General features: G+C 40.1%; 1 protein-coding gene across 15 annotated transcripts in view; it reads left to right on the plus strand.

Annotated features, from left to right (window-relative positions):
* Window positions 1-21,000, plus strand: part of PHTF2 (putative homeodomain transcription factor 2) — a 69,980-nt gene extending 48,980 nt beyond the window's left edge. For all 15 annotated transcript variants that reach the window (XM_083701480.1, XM_083701471.1, XM_083701472.1 and 12 more), the window contains 11 exons: window positions 2,100-2,301; window positions 3,556-3,714; window positions 6,184-6,402; window positions 6,860-6,988; window positions 8,006-8,278; window positions 8,687-8,818; window positions 11,739-11,825; window positions 13,655-13,810; window positions 14,704-14,799; window positions 16,159-16,284; window positions 18,111-21,000. In XM_083701480.1, the coding sequence (XP_083557606.1) occupies window positions 2,100-2,301; window positions 3,556-3,714; window positions 6,184-6,402; window positions 6,860-6,988; window positions 8,006-8,278; window positions 8,687-8,818; window positions 11,739-11,825; window positions 13,655-13,810; window positions 14,704-14,799; window positions 16,159-16,284; window positions 18,111-18,131 (1,600 nt within the window). In that variant the 3' untranslated portion in view covers window positions 18,132-21,000. The remainder of the gene's footprint in view (window positions 1-2,099; window positions 2,302-3,555; window positions 3,715-6,183; window positions 6,403-6,859; window positions 6,989-8,005; window positions 8,279-8,686; window positions 8,819-11,738; window positions 11,826-13,654; window positions 13,811-14,703; window positions 14,800-16,158; window positions 16,285-18,110) is intronic.
* Window positions 21,001-21,343: the final 343 nt, after the last annotated feature.

The following is a 21,343-nucleotide window of genomic DNA, read 5'->3' on the forward strand; positions in this document are numbered from 1 at the left end:
ACGGGAGCTCACCCCGCCGCGGGGATTCGAACCGCCGGCCATACGATCGGCAAGCCCTAGGCTCTGAGGTTTTACCCACAGCGCCACCCGTGTCCCATGAGTACCCGCTTAGCTGAGTAGCTATTACCATAACAAAGGAACTGGTTTAACTGGTTCACCAAGTTTCCTCCTACAGATTCTAACCTAATGGGTACAGGATCAGAGGCCTGGAAGCCTGACCTCCCCACAAGGTTTTGCACTCCCCCATGTAGAGCTGCTACTCAAGAAAAAGCCAGATTGTATTAGATTTTCATAAGAGATTAGATTATGGCAAAAAGGTAGTTTAATTCTCTGCTTTGTTGATTGTACTTTGCTTCTTTTTTAATATAGTGGCTTCCTTCCCAGTTCATTGACCACAGGCATTAACAAATTAAGGGTGTGTTTTTGTTTTGTTGACTTCTTTTGTTCTTTGTTCTGGGTTATGTTCTACCTATAGACTTGAAATAGAGGATATTTTTAAAACAGTGGATGTTTCAGATTCTTTCTCTTTCGAATCCCTTTCGTGTGTGCGCACATGCAGATTAGCATTAAAAGGTGTGGCTTGGGAACCTCAGCTTCTCATAGCTGTGACCTTTTTAACACTGTGATTTGAGGGATTGATTCAGACAGATATACTTTGTATTTAGTTTCTACTTTACTGATACCCACATCTTACCTTCTTACTTCAATATTTGATCCAAATTAATTGGTGGACTGAGGCCCAATAGGCAGCGCTGAAAGCTGATTGGCTGAAAACTAGAATGTGGGGAAGAGTCCCAGGTCTCAACATCCCAGTTTGTCTTCTGTATGAAGAAGATAGGTCTGAAGAGTCTCTTTGACGCTGAGTTGACAAGGACTGTGTTTTATCTCCCTGTTACCTTGGGAATCAGTTTCCTCCTCAGGGCACAAGCAGGGCTGTGCAAAGCTGCTAATAGGCCCAGATCTGATGGGAAATGTGGGCCCCATTTCAATAATCTTTACCAAAAGGTCCCCCTTTGCCTCTCCCAGGGGGACTTGGAGTAGGTCTCCTCAAAATCATAGGCCCATGCCAATTGGCCCACCTGCCCTCTCCTCACCTCCATTCTGGCCTAGGCACATGCACAGTACTGTAGAATGTTTCATAGAATCATAGAGTTGGAAGAGACCACAAGGGCCATCAAGTCCAACCCCCTGCCAAGCAGGAAACACCATCAGAGCACTCCTGACATATGGTTCTCAAGCCTCTGCTTAAAGACCTCCAAAGAAGGAGACTCCACCACACTCCTTGGCAGCAAATTCCACTGTCGAACAGCTCTTACTGTTTCTGTAACCACACAGTGGTGAAAGCAAGGGATTTTACTGTCCCTTCCAAGGATGCCATTTGCAGCAGTGCTGTTCACTACTACCATCAAGAGGTGTCTTCTCCCCACCTCGTAGACCATAATTATTAAATATAATAACAATAGCATTTTATTTATATCCCGCCCTCCCCTGCCAAAGCCGTGCATATATACAATCAAATCAAGGACCAATGAAACAAAACACAGAATAAGCAAAATAAAGTAACTTAGCTGGTATAAAATAAGCAGCGTGTTCCAAGCCACTAGGAGTTATTGTGTATCTTTTGTGTATCCTTTGCTGCTGTTCTCTTTTGTGATGCATTTTATCACCTTCATCTAGCCTTTTGTTGGGATTCTGCTGCTTAGAGAGGCCTTATACTCTACTATTGCTTTAAGTAGTACATAGAAATAAATTTATAGAGGAATAAGGTACAATTAGCCAAGGATGGTTCAAAATGACATGTTTTCAAGGGGGAACCATGACAGTCATTATTATTTTGTTGCTCTGACAAAGTTCTGACTTGCTTTGTTCATGGGCATATCCAAACCTATCGCTTTCAAGACTAGCAGTTGACTTTGGCAGATTTATATATCCCGAATTAGTGATTCTATGGGGGAACTTGGTAGATTAAAATGTACCATCTGTTCATATGTGAAATGTTGCATGCAGGTTTCTGTTCTTGTACAGCATAGAAATTTGGGAGACAAGATACGGAGGAACTGTAATGCAAACAATTATTTTATGTATATGTTTAACTCTAGAGCAAAGAAAGCAAAGAATTCAATAGACAAGTCAACAGAGACTGACAATGGGTATGTTTCACTTGATGGAAAAAAGACCGGTAAAAACAATGAAGATGTTTTACAATCCCAGGAGCCGCAGTGTGAAGTTATCAGATCAGAAGAGACATGCTGGAGCACAGGAGCTGTCAGAAATTCATTCAGTAATACAAATCATCACAAAGTGAGTGTCTCATTTCTTCTAGAATATTTTTATAGTTCAGCATCAATATTTTCATATTATGAGAATGCAAGAATTCCCATGCTGGGCTAAGACAAAAAGGCCACCTCACCCAATGCTTTTTCCCTCCCTACCTCTCTCGCCTGCATTTTAGATGATCAGATCTCATATGAATAGGCTGAAATATAAACAAGTCTTTTGCTCGCAAACACTATATTTATAGGAGTCAGCAAAAAACAACGAAATCTTCCATTACCTGTAGCGTCACAATTGTTGGTTAACAGCTTTGGAATTAGCCAGGATACTAAATCATAGGCTGAAGTTAGTCTAATATCCTGGCTTGCTGCAAACCTTTTAACTATTAGGTCCACTTAGGGACATTAAGGAAAATATTGTGGGAAATATAAGGGGGATCTTCTAAGCACAGGCAGGAAACATTAGCCAAGGATTTTTGTCACACCTAATTTCTTTGATTTTTTACTTTTCCGGTCTAGGGTGCTGACTTTACACAGAACCTTTTGTGCAAAGTAAAAGTCACCCCACTGCAACACTAGAGTTGTGGTTTGTGAAAACACAGCCTTTTAATCTTAGACCATATAGGATTTACCTCCAGTCTTAGACCTGTGATGTTTAGCACTAAGTTCAGAGAAAAAAATATCCCTCTCTCTGCTTTTTACAGAGGATCACTAAAGAACTGGTTAGGAATTTTATCTCCTGATTGGAAGATAAAGTGCTCCTTCTGCTCTTTAGAGATTGCAACCCAGGCAGATTGGGAGAAAAAGAGAATGGGCAGTTCACACAGCATCCTTGGCCAGATGTCCCTGCTAGCCCATAGCGAACTCCTTGCTGTACAAGCTTGTCTCTCCAATAAGTCTTCTTAAGTCCCTTGACTTAAGTCTTCAAGGGACTTGATTGACCTCTCTTCAGACAGTGCCTTGTGAAACTGTGGAACATGCTACACAAGATGTAGGAATTTAGAAATGTCTAGCACCCACAAGCTCATAACCATACAGAAGATACTTGTTAGGTTGGCTAACCATGTACTCTGAATTTTTTCCTGCAATTCTTCAGTAAGCAGTGTGCAGATGACCTTGTTGTATAGTAACAGTACTGTGGTGATGGTGGAGGGAATATTATGTCTGATTTTACGATTACAAAGATGTATAGAGAATAATTGTAATACATGCAAAGTGGAATTATGTTACATTTGAAGTAAAAAAATAGTTTTTACTAACACCCAATTCTTAATTGATCTAGGATAATCACAGAACAGTGACAAATGTATCTGATGAAGTTTCAAGCGAAGAGGGACCAGAAGCGGGATATCCCTTGCGCCGTAATGCAGAACGTGCTTCCAGTGACTGCACATTTCGGAATAGGAAATCCCATCATTATAAGAAACATTACCCTGTGGAGGTATGCTCTTGCAATGATCTCAAAGAAACTTTCGTGAAAGCAGTAAGATATATAATTGGAAAAATTATTTCCCATCTATAACAGCTTCCCTGTTTAGTGAGTTGATATTCTTAAAGGGGGGGGGGGTCCTCAGCCAAGTGGGTGACTGTCACGGATAGGCCTATTCAGGTTGCAAAATTGACTTTCTAGAGATATTCTCTTGGTGTCAGCTCTTTCTTTTTGTTGGGTGGTTGTAGTACAAGAATGTGTATGGCTGTTCTACACACTGGTGTAGAAGCCATAGCATGAGTTGTGCTAACCCCCAACAACCACAACAACAACCAAGGGGGAACAAGGACAGAGCTAAGTGGCAATATTAGAGCAAGGAATAAGATGTCCCATTGGGCTAACAAACCAAGTGCTTTGTTATCTTTGTTAGAGTTTGTAATAAAGCTATAAAGCTAGAAAATTATCAGAAGACATACAGTGGTGCCCCGCAAGACGAATGCCTCGCAAGACGAAAAACCCGCCAGACAAAAGGGTTTCCGGCTTCGCAAGACGAATTTCCCTATGGGCTTTCTTTGCAAAACGAAAACGTCTTGCGAGTCTTGCGAGTTTTTTCACTTCCCCTCCCTTTTACTAAGCCGCTAATAGCGCTAATCCACTAAGCCGCTAATAGGGGTGCTTCGCAAGACGAAAAAACCGCAAGACGAAGAGACTCGCGGAACGAATTATTTTCGTCTTGCGAGGCACCACTGTACTATTTTAGAAATATAAAAGGTAAAGGTACCCCTGCCTGTACGGGCCAGTCTTGCCAGACTCTGGGGTTGTGCGCCCATCTCACTTAAGAGGCCAGGGGCCAGCGCTGTCCGGAGACACTTCCGGGTCACGTGGCCAGTGTGACATCGCTGCTCTGGCGAGCCAGAGCCACACACGGAAACGCCGTTTACCTTCCCGCTGGTAAGCGGTCCCTATTTATCTACTTGCACCCGGAGGTGCTTTCGAACTGCTAGGTTGGCAGGCGCTGGGACCGAGCAGCGGGAGCGCACCCCGCCGCAGGGATTCGAACTGCCGACCTTTCGATCGGCAAGTCCTAGGCGCTGAGGCTTTAACCCACAGCGCCACCTGCGTTTATATTTTAGAAATATAAACATCACTAATTCTAAATGATAGGGATGCGGGTGGCGCTGTGGGTTAAAGCCTCAGCGCCTAGGACTTGCCGATCGTCAGGTTGGCGGTTCGAATCCCGCGGCGGGGTGCGCTCCCGTCGTTCGGTCCCAGCGCCTGCCAACCTAGCAGTTCGAAAGCACCTCCGGGTGCAAGTAGATAAATAGGGACTGCTTACCAGCGGGAAGGTAAACGGCGTTCCGTGTGCTGCGCTGGCTCGCCAGATGCAGCTTGTCACGCTGGCCACGTGACCCAGAAGTGTCTGCGGACAGCGCTGGCTCCCGGCCTATAGAGTGAGATGAGCGCACAACCCTAGAGTCTGGCAAGACTGGCCCGTACGGGCAGGGGTACCTTTACCTTTTTAAATTCTAAATACCAAATGTCTGTTTTTGCATGGCAAAAAGGCTTTATTTTTACAAAAGGGCCTCTAGGTATGTTTTTGATTTTTAATTCAAGTTGGCTATCAACTGAATGTTTAAAACAGACTAATGTTTGGCATTATATGAGTATGAAGAAATTTCTAGGGGTTATGATGGCCTGGGGTCCCAGTGGAATAACAAGCAGACACAGGCTTTGATTGAAAACTATTCCTTTATTGGCACAACTGTACCAAGGTCTCCTGAAAAATCAAGGGGAGACTGCAACATGGCACAAATAAGCAGTGTTCTTAAACATTTTTGTGCTAGACATGTGATTACTATTAACCTATCATAGGCTTACATTAAGACATCCTATAGCAGTTACAACCTACTTCATCAAATCTAAGCCAATCAGAAATCTTTTAACTCCTCTGAACAGACCTCCCCAACTCTCTGATTTTAATAATACATGATTAAATATAATTATTCTTAAATGTCCTTCTTTATTAACTTCTGATTATCTTATTCACTTGCTGTCCATTGTTTTATTCAGCAAACTGTGATTAAGTGAAATTGCTCTACCTAGCTGATTTCTTGCATTCTTCCAGCGTACCAGACTACTGGTTCCAATAAATATTGTCTACATTTTTTTCTTCTGTTGGAAAGGGTTTAGCTAAAGTTCCCACTCCCATGCCAAGCTACAAAATAGATCCAAACAGGAATCTGGAATAAGAAGCAAATGCAGTTTTAGGAAAAAATGAGTTTATTATTGAAACAAAAAAAACAAAAAACAACTTAAAAATGTATTCTGAAAGTTGGATTATTTTTCCTTTTTTTTCTTTCTTTTTTCTCTCTTCTTTATTCTTCTTTTCTTTTCTGTAAACTGAAAATATAATAAAAAATTTATTAAAAAAACAACAAAAAAAACATGTTCTCCTTCAAATATGCAGTGTCTATCTTTCAGGATATCCCTAAATCAGGCACTAGTTGCAGTTCACGATGTTCAAGTTCCAGACAAGATTCTGAGAGTACAAGACCAGAGTCTGAGACAGAAGATGTCTTGTGGGAGGACCTTTTGCACTGTGCAGAGTGCCGCTCCTCTTGCACCAGTGAGACAGATGTGGAAAACTCTCAAGTTAACACATGTATAAAGAAAGAGTACAGAGATGACCCATTTCACCAGGTAAGTGGGAAAAGACCACATTGCATATCCTACCAAATCTATTGTGAGTTAGAACCAGTGTGGTGTAGTGGTTAAGAGCGGTAGTTTCGTAATCTGGGGAATCGGGTTCGCTTCTCTGTTCCTCCACATGCAGCTTCTGGGTGACCTTGGGCCAGTCACACTTCTCTGAAGTCTCTCAGCCCCACTCACCTCACAGGGTATTTGTTGTGGGGGAGGAAGGGAAAGGAGAACGTTAGCCGCTTTGAGACTCCTTCGGGTAGTGTTAAAGCAGGATATCAAATCCAAACTCTAATTGTGGCAGAAAAAGAGGTAAACTGAACAAAATATAGTTATTTGCAAATAGGCATTTTTGGTAATGAAATACTTTTTTGTAATGGTAAATTAGTGCTTTACTATACATTGTCCAGAATAACACCTTCTTCTTTTTTCCCTTTCCCCCTTTTTTCTTTTTACACAGAGTCACTTGCCCTGGTTTCATAGTTCTAATCCTGGGCTCGAAAAAGTAAGCGCAATTGTTTGGGAAGGTAATGACTGCAAAAAGGCTGATATGTCGGTGCTTGAGATCAGTGGCATGATAATGAACAGAGTGAGTATGTATTTGAAATATTTTACTTGGCTTTACCCAAGTTAAAGATACTTATGTTTCCCTGAAGAGGTGCACAGTGATTTCTGTACCATGTTGCAGTTCTGTAGGTTTCAATTTGCTTCATATTCAGTCATAAAAGTGGACACGATCTTTTCTTTTTAGCCACAAGCGGGTTTGCCTCACTTCCTTTGCCCTGTGTTCAGATTACACAGAGCAGCTCACCACTAGTAGCCCACATAATAAATAAATAAAAGACCCACAATTTATTGGCAGAATAAAAATTGAGTAGGTTTAATTAGTTCCCCCTGTAAAACTAGAACACCACTACACATGAGCATGAAAGGCTGGCTAACCTGAACAACTTTCCCCCCCCAAAGTTTCAGAAATATTAGGTTGGATTCAAAAGACTAATTGTGCAAGCAGGAGCATTTCCTTGATTTTTGCTAATTATCCCCTTCATTCCTCCATATCCCATACTGTTCCCATGGGTTTCCCTTTTGGGGAACATCAGGGATCTACAGTGAGTAGGAGGCAAGAAAACAGAAATAAAGTGGTCTTCCTTGGGGAGCTGTGGACTTTCCCTCCGTGAAGGTTTCTAAGCAGAGGTTTGATGGCCATCTGCCATGGATACGTTAGTTTAGATTCCTGCATTGCAGGAATTTGGACTAGATGACTCTTGAGGTTCTTTCCAGTTCTACAATTCTGTCATTCTATTCTATGAAAACTGAATTTCATGAGTGGAATTTTGCTTGAGATTCTTAGAATGCAACTTGTTATCATTTTTGATCCTTTGGCCCTTCATCACCTATATGTATAGGTCCTAGGAATTGTCCTTTTTATATTGACCTTTTAACTCTGTCTTAACAAACTTGAAAATCGTTCTGGTATATTACATATTTTAAGCGTATTTTGCAAACAATCACTAAACAGTATTTCTTAACATGCTACTTTATATTATACTGCTGGGGTTTTGTTGTTTATAGTATTTTAAAAATATATATTTCCTCTCATCTTTAGGTAAACAGCTATGTACCAGGAATAGGATATCAGATTTTTGGAAATGTTGTCTCTCTAATCCTGGGTTTAACACCGTTTGTATTTCGAATTTCCCAAGCTAAGGATCTGGAGCATTTAACTACACATTCTGCTGCTGAACTTTATACGATTGCATTTGGGTCAAATGGAGACATAATGGTTCTTTCCATGGTTATAGTATGCTTCATAGTTCGTGTTTCCCTTGTATGGATATTCTTCTTTTTATTATGTGTGGCTGAGAGAACCTACAAACAGGTAGGCATTTGCAGCAAGCTCCTCATTCACATGAAGAAAGAAACTGCAATGTATTATTATGTTTTGCTTTTTAGCATATATGTTTTTGATATAGAACACAGTTTTAGATATTTATTATCTTACTATTTTAAGATTTGCAACCTCTTCTTAAAAAAAATTATAGAATTAAAAATTAAAAGGAAAATAAAATAGAATTAAAAGGAAAATAAAAATTATTATTTATGATTTATACCTGAGAATTAATATATAAAGTATGGAAATGGAAATTTCCAACTTTAATTTGACCACAATATTAAAGTATGGACAGTATGTAAAGTTACAACATCTTTACAATGGTTTAAAAATCTGTATTGGTATTCCAAATGCATTTCAGTTCTCAATTCACTAAATGTAACTTATCGCTTACAGAGGCTACTTTTTGCCAAACTCTTTGGCCACCTAACATCTGCAAGAAGGGCACGGAAGTCTGAGGTTCCTCACTTTCGACTAAAGAAGGTGCAGAATATTAAAATGTGGCTTTCCCTCCGCTCCTATCTAAAGGTTTGTTGGCCCTTATTTTTTGTTTGCCACATGTGCTTTTAAACCAGATGTGTGTTATACTGACAGTACTTAGGACTGAGCATTGCCCTCTTCTGAATTTTTGCATTTCTCCTGAGCTTTGTCGTACAGGTAAGTAAGTATTTCTCATTGTAAAAATCAAGAGATGAGCAACTGAGATCTTCTGCCAGTCTTAGTTTTAGCAGGTCACATTTTTATAAGGCTAAGTTTCTTGATTCTGGTTGGGCAGAGTGGTTTTAAAACAACACAGTTTGGCATAATAATTTCATTTTTGTAGTCTAAAATATTGTGGAAAGAAGCCTCATTTATAAAGAAGAAACCTTAGGGCAATGCCTTTTAGTTGTTTTATAAATTGGCTGACTCTTTGCCTTAGTTAAGGAAGAAATAAAAAGGAAGGTTGTTTTCTTGATGGACTTTAAAAAGCACAGGACTAAAAATGTAACTATTAATAACACTTCTGACAGATGTTTCTGGGAAATTGTGTTATTTTAGTCCTCATATGTCACCATTACATTTCCAGCAGTGCAGAGAATGTTTCTGCGTTAGTGTCACAGGCATCTGTTAAATGCTGCTCTGATGCCGTATCTGATGCTGAATGTTACAAGACCCTTGCCCACACTGTGTTGAATTTTCTCTTCCCCCTCCCCACACTCTGTGTTGTTTATGTTTGTTTTCCCCCCCTTCGGGTTCAGTTTGGTTGCTCTCTGGAGCATTGGAGCACATACTTTACATTTCAAGAATAGTGTCTCCCTCTTCCATGTGTGGGGGAAATACTCTTTGCAGTGGCTAATGCTGGTACTATTACATTGCCAGCCATTTGAAGAGCTTCTACTGCGGGAGGAGATCTTTCATCCGAGAGTCAATTATACTGGAAGTGTGTTATGAATATACTATTTAAATAATGTTTCCCCTCTACTCAATGTTTCCATATATGTAGATGGTACATTTTTGTTTTTACCTCTGTAGATTTTTCTACAGAACTTTAAGGGCTTCTCAAAGTTTCCCGCACAATTTCAATGAGAGACAGGTTTGGTGGAACTTGGTTTCCCTTTTTCTCCATATCAATGGCAGGCAACACTTCTTCTCCTGCTATTCAAGGGTCACTGGAGGGGATATATTGCAGCTCCACAATAGATGTAGTGTCATCTTATCCATCTCAGTATGATCATCAGCGGCTGGCTTGTTCTTCCATGATAATGAATGTTTTGCTATCTCAAAACAATGAAAAAATACCCAAAAAAGTTTACTACACAAAATATTTGTTAATCATAGAAGTGTTGATCACTTTGAACCACATAAATAAGTTGAGATATGATTTAGTCTTTTGACCACATGAGCAGTGATCTGGATCCTCCCTTTGTGCAAGATAGCAGACAAATAAGGAGGAAAATATTCTGTTAACAATAGTTTTTCCTTTTGTCTGAGCTAGGAAACTGATTAACAAGTTCAGAACAAGTAATATATTAAATCATGATCTTTCTTCATGTCTTTACTTGTTCAAAAGCTGTTAACCATGGCTTACCAATTTAGATGAAACAGGAAACTTTAGTTAATGAAAGGTTTCTAGGTTTGAGTAAAGGGGTTTCATGAAAGGATGTTCATACATTGATTTATTAAGCTGATATATAATCATACAGACTTTCCCATTGTCTCATCTTGCATCAAAGCAGTGGTATTATATAATAATCATAGCAGGACACTTTAATGTTGTTCATCTACCCCTTGTCCCCTGTGTAGCTAAACACATTGTTCATGCCTCCTATTTTGTTCTTGTTGAAGATTTACAGATGTGTTAAAGAAAAAAGACCATTTTGTTGTTAATTTAGCTGTCTTACAATCCAGCAGAGGGAGCTAAAAGGCCTAAAAGTAGGGGGTTACTCACCTGGAAGAACTTAGCAGTGAAACCTAAAGCTGATGAGTCCTACCATTCCAGGTTAGCATAGCACAGGGGTCAGCAACCTTTTTCAGCTGTGGGCTGATACACCCGCCCCTCAGACCATGTGGTGGGCCAGACTATATTTTTTTGGGGGAAAGAACGAATCCTATGTCCCACAAATAACCCAGAGATGCATTTTAAATAAAAAGACACATTCTACTCACGTAAAAATACTCTGATTCCTGGACTGCCCGCGGGCCAGATTGTGAAGGCGATTGGGCCGCATCTGGCCTTAGGTTGCCTACCCATGACATAGCAGTTCATTGTCCCTCAATAAAAGTTGCAGAATATCAGTGGTTCAGCTTCTTAATAAACCAGCTCTGCACTTTCATCCTCTAATTCGAGAACGTTTGTTTGGGGTTCTCAAGACTTGGTCATACTGTCTTTCTAAGCAACTGATATTTCTTATGTCTACACCCCACACACAAGGCAGGAAATCCTACAGTAAGCTAATTTCTCTTCAGTCCTGCTGCCCCTAGTCTTAGAAATAGTGATTTTTTCTATGTCCTGTTTGTATGCTGCTTAACTTTCAGAGAGTATTATATGCATTGCATTACTGTAGGTGACTTGTTAGAATGATAGCAGATATATTTTCATGTGTCCCCCCCCCCCCGGTGCATTACTTGTAGGAGGTGGATTGTAGCACATGGTAATTGGGGAATGGCTTTTCAAGAGATTGTCGCGATGCAGCTGAAATTCAGACTCTTGTGATCAAGACAATTTCATTTCATGGCACAAAGCTGTCTTATTAGAACAATTTATCTTCCAGCCACTATGTCTCCCTTGTCATTATTAATAAGCATGCTTAACACCATACTCCTTTAAACCATAGGAAGCAAGTATTTGATATATTGCATTTAAAATGTCATTTAATTGCATGATCAGTCTATAGACATGTCACCCCATTTACCAGGTTTCTATGGTTAATCCCTCCAGAGAATTACTAAATTTCCCTTTTATTTTCAGCGTCGAGGTCCTCAACGGTCAGTTGATGTAATAGTCTCATCTGCTTTTTTGTTGACTATTTCAGCTGTATTTATCTGCTGTGCACAGGTAAGGAAAGAACCAATTTACTTAATTAAAAAACTTATCTAACCAGAAAATATGCGTGCACATTCTGTGTGCGTGCGTGGACCTAAAGATTTGCAGGACGCCTGAACGTTGTTCAACTGTTTGCCTTGTATATCTGTAGTTAATAAAACAACAACTGATCTGTTCCAATCTTTCTGTGATTGGATTATGAGCCCAACCAAAGCTCTGTGTTCCACATTTGCACTTAGGGGGAACTAAAAACTGCTATATTTCTCCCCTTTTTGGCAGAAGCAGATTAAATCTTCAGGCACAGGAGCTCTCCAAAGTGGATTAAGCCTCCTAATTTGCACACAAATAGGTCCAAGGGCTTTGGTGAGCAAAGGAGAGAAATATTCATTTCCCTCCCTAATCCATATTATAGCAAATAGCTTTATTAGGCCAACTAAAACTCCAAAATCTATACTAGTTTCATATTTTTGAGTAGCGGTGGTGGGGGATTGTCTTTTACTCTTTCTTACCTTAATATAAGATGTGACTGACTGGTGGCGTCAGTTCATTATGGTGTTAGTTGACAACTTCCTAGGCTCTCCCTTTCAGCACCCATCAAGTGACTGGTGCTGCATTTTCAAAGGAACTCCTCTCAGTGCCAATAAGCTGATGGATGCTGAGAGAGAGCCCCTGTTTACAACTGATAGTATGCTTTCAAAGGGACATGGCCAAATTAGGATTACTGCTTGAACTAATTAGACGCCCAAGCCAGAGATTCCCCACTACTGCATTACAAGGTGAATCCACCCTGATCACTGCCTGTGGCGTGCTGAAGAATTCAGGAGGATTTTTTCCACAAGCAGCATAGGGCAATTTTTTTAAAAAAGTTCAAATAATCTTCGAACTAAAATAATAATTCTCTGCTGCTTTGCCTTAACCAAAAAATCCTCCAGTGCTTCAAAGCCACCATTTAGACAGTCTTGCTTCTTGCAAAACCCATGGAACTAGAGTTCAGAAAAATAGATAAATTGTATATTGAAAGGTATAAGGATGTAGAGAATAGAGAAAAACAAAACCAGGCTTTGTGCGGGCCCTGATCTGATTCCAGCTGCTTTGTTGATTTGTGATTTGACTCAGGAAACACAGAGCAGCTGCACACCCTGGTACACAGACATGCCTGCATGAACAGTACAGTTCTAAGACCAATGAAGACCAATCAGATGATATTTAATTAGCTCTGTTTAACCTGAGTGAACGCGGATGGCGCTGTGGGTGAAACCTCAGGGCCTAGGACTTGCCGATCGCATGGTTGGCGGTTCGAATCCCCGCGGCGGGGTGAGCTCCCGTCTTTCGGTCCCAGCGCCTGCCAACCTAGCAGTTCGAAAGCATGTCAAAGTGTGAGTAGATAAATAGGTACCGCTTACCAGTGGGAAGGTAAACGGCGTTCCGTGCGCTGCAATGGCTCGCCAGATGCAGCTTGTCACGCTGGCCACGTGACCCGGAAGTGTCTGCGGACAGCGCTGGCTCCCGGCCTATAGAGTGAGATGAGCGCACAACCCTAGAGTCTGGCAAGACTGGCCCGTACGGGCAGGGGTACCTTTACCTTTACCTTAACCTGAGTGAACAGTGTATCAGGTTCTCCTCTGCAAACACACTGAAACAAATGGAGGTTGCCCTAGACAATGTTGTAATTTTACACAGCTCCATTGAATTCAGTGAGACTTACACAAAAGAAACTATGCATTGTACCCTTAGTCTTTAACTACATTGTAAAAGTATCTACATTGTATGATAACTTGATTCTCTGTGAAGTCTATATGTGTTTCCTACCTTGAGTTTGTTTTATTTATTTTCCCTTTCAGCTACTTCATGTACATGAGATCTTCCTTGATTGCCATTACAATTGGGAACTAGTGATATGGTGCATTTCATTAACTCTCTTTCTTTTAAGATTTGTTACACTTGGGTCTGAAACAAGTAAAAAATACAGCAATACCTCAATATTACTTACTGAACAGGTGAGAACCTCTCTTGGTAAGAGTGATGAATGCATCTCAACATGCAGTGATGTCTGGCACTGTGTCTTGTTTCTTTTCAAGACGAGTGAACGAAAAATGTCTTGCTAGTATAGAGTAGGCATGAGATATTTTAGATTATTTATTGTTGTTTGATCATGCATTTAAAGATTAGTTGACTTGAAGCCTATATAAACAATAATGTTATTACACTATATTCCTATTACAGTGGTGCCTTGCAAGACGAAAATAATCCGTTCCGCGAGTCTCTTCGTCTAGCGGTTTTTTCATCTTGCTGGAGGTGCCGCTGTAAATGAAAGTACTAAACCAGGAATTCTGTGTTTGACTTTGTGCGCTCTTTCATAAATATGGTTGCTGTAGTGCAATACAGGTGCTGATGAGTTAGCCTTTAAACCCATTCAGAGCAAGACGTAATTTATAAAGAAAGCAAACCAGCTTCTACAACCTGAGTCTGTGTTCATCTCCTTCTAGGGAGAGCCCTCTAGGTTCACTACTATCTTGAGTTTAGGTGAGTTGTGACCTGCAACAGGGTCTTCTCAGCTGTGACATCCTGTGGTTTCAATGCCTTCCCAGAGCAGGTGGCCTAGCAACAACTTTGATATTTTTTTGACTTTGACAGCACATTGTGTAGCTTGTTTTAACTGATATTTTTACTGTTCTATTCAATTTTGCCGGCTGTGGCTTTCTTGTTTCTGTTTGGTTAAAAACAATAATGATGATACGCTTTCCTGGGAACCTTACGTTGAAGTGTAGTTACGGATTTTCTAAATAAATTTTAGTTAGCTGATAGTGAGAAAGAAACTTCAGAGTTTTAGAAGCATACTGGCAATTGGGCAGTGAATTCTTTTTATAAAATTCAACCTATTTTTGGTTAGATCAATTTGTACTTGAAAATGGAAAAGAAGCCGAACAAGAAAGAAGAATTGACATTAGTGAACAATGTTTTGAAACTTGCTACAAAATTACTCAAGGTAAGAATAAACATGGAATATAAGCATACTTACTTAAAAATAAATGCTGCTTAATAAGATATGGCTATACAGTGGTGCCCCGTAAGACAAATGCCTCGCAAGACAGAAAACCCGCAAAGGGTTTTCTGTATTGGAGGTGCTTTGCAAAAGGAATTTCCTATGGGCTTGCTTCGCAAGAAGAAAATGTCTTGCGAGTTCCTGTGGGTTTTTTTCCCTTTCCCCCCTTTTTCCCAAGCCGCTAAGCTGCTTATTAGCTGATCCGCTAAGCCGCTAAGCCGCTTAACAGCTGATCCGCTAAGCCGCTTAACAGCTGATCCGCTAAGCCGCTTATCAGCTGATCCGCTAAGCCGCTTAACAGCTGATCCGCTAAGCCGCTTAACAGCTGATCCGCTAAGCCGCTTATCAGCTGATCCGCTAAGCCGCTAATGAGCTTGCTTCGCAAGACGAAAAAACCGCAAGACGAAGAGACTCGCGGAACGGATTCTTTTCGTCTTGCGAGGCACCACTGTACTGTTGTCCATTATTAGTTTGAGGCCTATTCGTAGTTCTCACTTTCCCTAAAAACAGATGTATCATTTCTTTTTGAATTATATACAGCTATGTTTGCAGTGCACTGGTTGTTTACTTGCTTAGCATATATGTGCATAGCTCCATGGTTCCAGACTTCAAGTGTCTCAGCAGTGTTTTATGAAAGTCATTGCAGCTATAGCATTTAGAGGTGGAGGGGGGGGGAGATGTTCAGGCAAGGACTACTGCTCCTAAAGCATCAGCCTAGTAAGCCACTAATGTGGCATCTCCTCCAGCTAAGTGAAAATTCACAGGCCTCCACTTGTAAATTGCAATTAATCCAGAATGCGGCAGCTAGACTGGTGACTGGGAGCGGCTGCCGGGACCACATAACACCGGTCCTGTGAGATCTGCATTGGCTCCCAGTACGTTTTCGAGCACAATTCAAAGTGTTGGTGCTGACCTTGAAAGCCCTAAACTGCCTCGGTCCTGTATACTTGAATGAGTGTCTCCACCCCACTGAGGTCCAGCGCCGATGGCCTTCTGGCGGTTCCCTCCCTGCGAGAAGCCAAGTTACAGGGAACCAAACAGAGGGCCTTCTTGGTAGTAGCGCCCACCCATCAGATGTCAAGGAAATAAGCAGCTATCTTATTTTTAAAAGACATCTGAAGGCAGCCCTATTTAGGGAAGTTTTTAATATTTAATGCTGTATTGTTTTTAACACTCAATTGGGAGCCGCCCAGAGTGGCTGGGGAAACTCAACCAGATGGGCGGGGCAATAATAATAATAATAATAATAATAATAATAATAATAATAATAATAAATTTTATTGATATATTTCTCATTCCTAGGAACTGGACAGCCCCTTCAGGTTATATGGATTGACAATGAATCCTCTGCTTTATAACATCACTCAAGTTGTCATTCTGTCTGCTGTTTCTGGTGTTATCAGTGACTTGCTTGGATTTAATCTAAAGGTATTAAATGTTTTTCACTATTTCTGCCTTAATTAGTAATTTTGGCTGGTGTTTTTTTTAAAAAAGAAATCAATTGTTTAATGTAATTGATTCATTCCTATCAATAGTACTTGTTTTCTCTTTGAGTCAGTTGTGTTATATAAAACAGGCAAACATATTACACATTTAGAGAACTTCTTAAATATTTGCATTCGTTATTTGCCTGAAAACCAGAATAATTATCCTGGAATACTGTTATGACATCATGATTTGTGGTACTGCATTGGTTCACTGCTAAGTACACTGCACGATGAATATTTATTTGCAGCTCAAGGCATATTAAAATGAAGCCACACAGTGCAGTGACTTAACTAAAATAGCAATTGCTAAAAAGAGCAGATGTCATTGTTTCTGCTGGTTTGTGGAATCATTGCATCAGCCTATTTTCAATTTTGGTTTTTTAAAGATTAAAGTTAATCTTTCCTTGGGGCAACCCATCAAAAAACCTCTACAATAGAGCATTACATGTCATAGGCGCCGACTCCATGGGGCCTGAGGGGGCCCGAGCCCCCTCAAAAATTCGTTTGGGGGGGCTCTGCCCCCCCAATAATTTAAGAAAATTATTAGTTATATTATGCTTTGTAAAATCACAAAATTATGTTGGTATTTTTTATTTTCCTTCTTTGACGATAGTTACCTTTTAAAATACATTCAGTAATGAGTTAAAACAAAGCCACTCCCGATCTAGAGAGGGGGTGGGGTTGCGGGCTCTCGACCCATCAACAATCTCGCGGGGCTGGCGTCAGCCCCGCGAGAAGCGGGGATTCCCCCTAGCTCATTAATATTCACCGCCAATCGGCTGCCGCAAAGGGCGGGCCCTCACAGGTTCACTTAAGGTCGGGGCAGCCCGGGGCTTGCCCCTTTCGTTCCCCCAGCAGCAGCGGTTTGGAGGTCTTGGGCCCCCCCAATATTTTTTATAAGTCGGTATGGGCCCCCGCCCCCCCAATATTTTTTATAAGTCGGCGCCCCTGTTCCATGTTCATAATGACATGAGTTGCTTCAGAGTTTTGTATAATGGCATACTATTGTGTACAGTTGAGGGAAGGAGCATTCATCAGTGGCAGAGCACATGCTTTTTAGGTAGGCGATCTTCATTGAAAGGAAATGGATAGCGCAGATGGGAAAGACCAGCTTAAGGACTTAGACCAGGTGTGGAGAACCCTGTTCTCCCTCCCCCCAGTTCTTGAGGGAAGGAGAAGGCAACTTGCTTTGGCTATGTGTGCTTCAAGAGCAGCAGTGGGCAAAAGAGCTGGTTTCTCCCTCCCATCAGCCCACTGCTCTCATTTCAACCTCTGCTTTGCCCCGCTTGCCTTGCTTTGGGGATGGTGGAAGATTGATTCTGGTATATGAAAAAGCTGACAATCCCCCACATTAGCTGTGCTAAGATTGAGCTTTGAAGTCCTGACTTGGGGACTTCAAAGCATGACATCAGTTGTGTCAAATTTGACTTGTAGTACAGATGGTGGTAAGGATCTGATGCACAGAGCCTGAATCCACACTCAGCCATTAAGTTAACTGGGTGACCTTGAACCAGTCACTGTCTCACAGGCTAACCTACCTCACAGGGTTGTTGTGAAATTCAAATGGGGGAGAGGTGAATCGTGCACACCCCCTTGTGTTCCTTGGAGGAAAAGCTAGTATATAAACATAATAAAAACACACACACACACACACACACACACACACACACACACAAACAATCTTATTGACAAGCTAAGCACAGCATAAAACCAAAACCTGCAGTTGATCTTATTTCTAAATATGTTTTCTGCTGCTTTAATCTTCAGCTCTGGAAGATCAAATCCTGACATTTTCCCCCAAAAAAGGAAAATGGACACAATCCTCTGGAGAAGAGAACTGATCGACTAAGCTGCCTCAAAGCAGTTGCTGATTCTTTATTTCAGAAGTTTCGATCTCTACATGGATTATCATTTGCAAAGTTGAAGTGTTTACATCTGACTGTCTTGTGCAATCTTAATATTTATTTTACCTTTTCATTTTTGTAAATTTTATTTTAGCTGACATTGTATTTCATTTTGAAACATTAATATGCTTTGGTTATTGAGAGGGTAAAAAATGGATATCCAGATACTTGAGATCCTGGCAATTGGTCACACTAAATTGCTCAAATATTCTTCATCTGTTGTTAAAGGTGAAGCCCTAATGCTAGGCTTTTATACTTCAGAATTTCATGTTACATCAATGTCATGCTGAAGTCACTTTATTGAACATGTACTATAAAATGTTTTAAACATTTTATTTTGTACCTTCCTTTCAGGGGTAGTATCAGAGCACCAGCATATTGTTGGTTACAGTAGAAAGTGACATTTACTGTAATTACAATGCAGTAGGCCAGGTTAACTACATTTTTATATAGACATATATATAAATGCTAGAGCCAGCACGTTTCTTACTGAAGTGATTCCAGGATCCTAAATATATTGATCTGAAGTTTTAAGCATTGTTGAAGATTACTAAGGTATTACATAGCAGGTCAACAAGTGCTCTTTGATAACATTTTTATTGGAGCAATAACTGTAAACTGTTACTGTGCTGTAAGATATTTTGATAAAAATTAGCTATAGTATTTATTTGAGACACTGGGCTGTTTGCACAGTTCTGACTGTGCCGCTCAATATGTGCACTTTTATTGTTACTTAAATAGTGATCTTTATATATACTAAATAGAATATATTATGGTGGACTATGGTGCAATAGTGTTACATTTGCAAGATATTATTATGTAGGAATGCTCTCCCATAGTACACTGTAGTATATGTGACTTATACCACACAGGGAATATAAAAAATGGTAAGATAAGCAACTTTTGAAATCATAATTTTCAGAACTCGGTCTTAATCCTGTTTAGAAGTGAGCACTGATTATTCAATTTAATCCTCTTGAATTGCAAAATTGGGCTATAATTTTATCCATATGTGCTTTGGAGTAAATCCCACTGAACATAAACACTCTGGCTTAGCTTGCTGTTTACTCAGAAGTAAGTTGGAATGTTCATTAGGTTTACTTCCAGGTAAGTGTGCAACCTGCAGTGATTTCAGCGGGATGCTTTTAGGACTGATGCCAGATTATGACCATGTCGTATCTCTTTTTTATTAAATTTCAAAAAGACGTAGGCTGCAATTCTGTATATCCCCCCCCCCGCAGGAATAAGCCCCACTGACATCACTAGGGCTTCATATAGGACTGCACTTTACAGATAACATTAGCCGGTGTTCTCTTTAGCATCAAGTAACTAATTTTAAATTAGGAAGTGGAAGTGCTCAGTTTGAACACTGATGACACCTGTAACTGAGCCACTGAGATCTAGCAAAGTGCTGCTGCCTCAGATGCTGTGTGCCTACCTGAGACCTCTGGGATTGTCCCATCCTCTTCAGTGGAGTGGCCAACTTTACACGCACAAATATATATAGATTTACACCAAGCAGCCTCTTCCTTAAGTGGATGAATAATCCCCATGTTCAGTGTATGTATTGGAGCACACAGGATTCCGGATGAAGGTAAGGGCATCTGTAGAGCTATTGGTTCACTGTGTTGACAGCCTCTCCATTTACCTTTCAATAAGGCTTAGCTGAAAATTTTATAGAGCCGTCAATTTGAGCTACGAAGTGTGATTCAAAACATCATGTCAAAAGGGACAATGCTATCATGTTGAACATACATATAATATTCTGAACTGGATATTGTGTTCATTGTGCTTGTTTTTTCAAAAAAATGTCTATTGGGATGTATAAACAATAGAAAATAATGTAGCTGATCTGAAGAAAATAATAATGAAACCTTCCAAAACTCCCAATTCCAGAATTATTGCAATATATACTTGTGTGGTATAAGGTATTTTTATATATAAAGCAGCACAAACATTTTATATTTTATTTGTTTCTGTACTAATGTTTTAATAATGTTAATAATGACCAAAGTGCATTCTGTTATTGTTGGGTTTTTCACCCCCCGAGGAATGTATTACTGGAGCTTTAAGAACATGCTATGTCTAGTTCATAATGTACAAAACTTAGGTTCTGTGATCTATTGTTCTTCCTCTATGTTGTCTGATGTTGGGATTGTTGTTTAGGAATTGCCTGTTTTATATCCCCCCCCCCCAGTACGGTACAGGCCTGCACAGAACTAAATTTTGCACAGAATACATTTTAATAAAAAAAGGAACAGTTTGAGTTGTGTAGGGGTAAAGAATGACTCTGTTTCCACAGTCTGCCACTCTTCCCCCCCCCCCTTTCAATTAAAAAGTTGTTTTAAGAATTGAAATGTTTTTAGACACTTAAATGTTGACTATGATCTTGTTAAAGAGGAGTGGCAATTTGACTGCAAAGAAGTTTGATTGTAACTACGCTATACCTCAGCAACTAGCAGTTTGCTAGATTGTTGCACTAATTCGGACAGCATGAGAAAACCTAGAATCGAGGATTTGCAAATATGAAAAGTACCTCACAATAAAAACAGGTATGTTTTAAATGGTTGCCATTTTGTACATCAATCATGCAAGTGAAATGCTAAGTGTGTTTTACATCCCTTATTTGGAAAAATAGAGGTGAGCTAAAAAGTGGCAGATCTAGTGTGCAAACTGTTTCTGACACATGTTTGTAATAGACAGCATGATCAGGCTTGGAATAAAACATTCTGTGGCTGATGGTATTAAACAAAGCATTGGACTGCGTTTTTATTGTAACAAAATTAGCAGGGGCCTTACAGGAAGCATAAAGTAGTAAGATAAATACAATTTCAGTACAATTCAGTTGGAGGAGGAGGAGAACGAAGACATTAATTCAGCACATCTTTTTTATTATGTAAAGCTTTGCTCATATTTCAATGCCTAGTTTTGGCAGGAAGAAGGCTTATTAATTGGGATAGTCTAATCTACCTTGAGGGTCCTAATTAGAAAAGTGAAGTATTAAATATTGAAAAAGTAAACACCATTAAAGTAATAAAGATAATAAACTAAAATAAAATACTAACCTTTAAAGTTGTAATCCTGTTTACATTTACC

This window comes from Podarcis gaigeae (genome assembly GCF_964106915.1).
Source record: "Podarcis gaigeae genome assembly, chromosome: 10".
In the NCBI taxonomy this organism is placed as follows: domain Eukaryota; kingdom Metazoa; phylum Chordata; class Lepidosauria; order Squamata; family Lacertidae; genus Podarcis; species Podarcis gaigeae.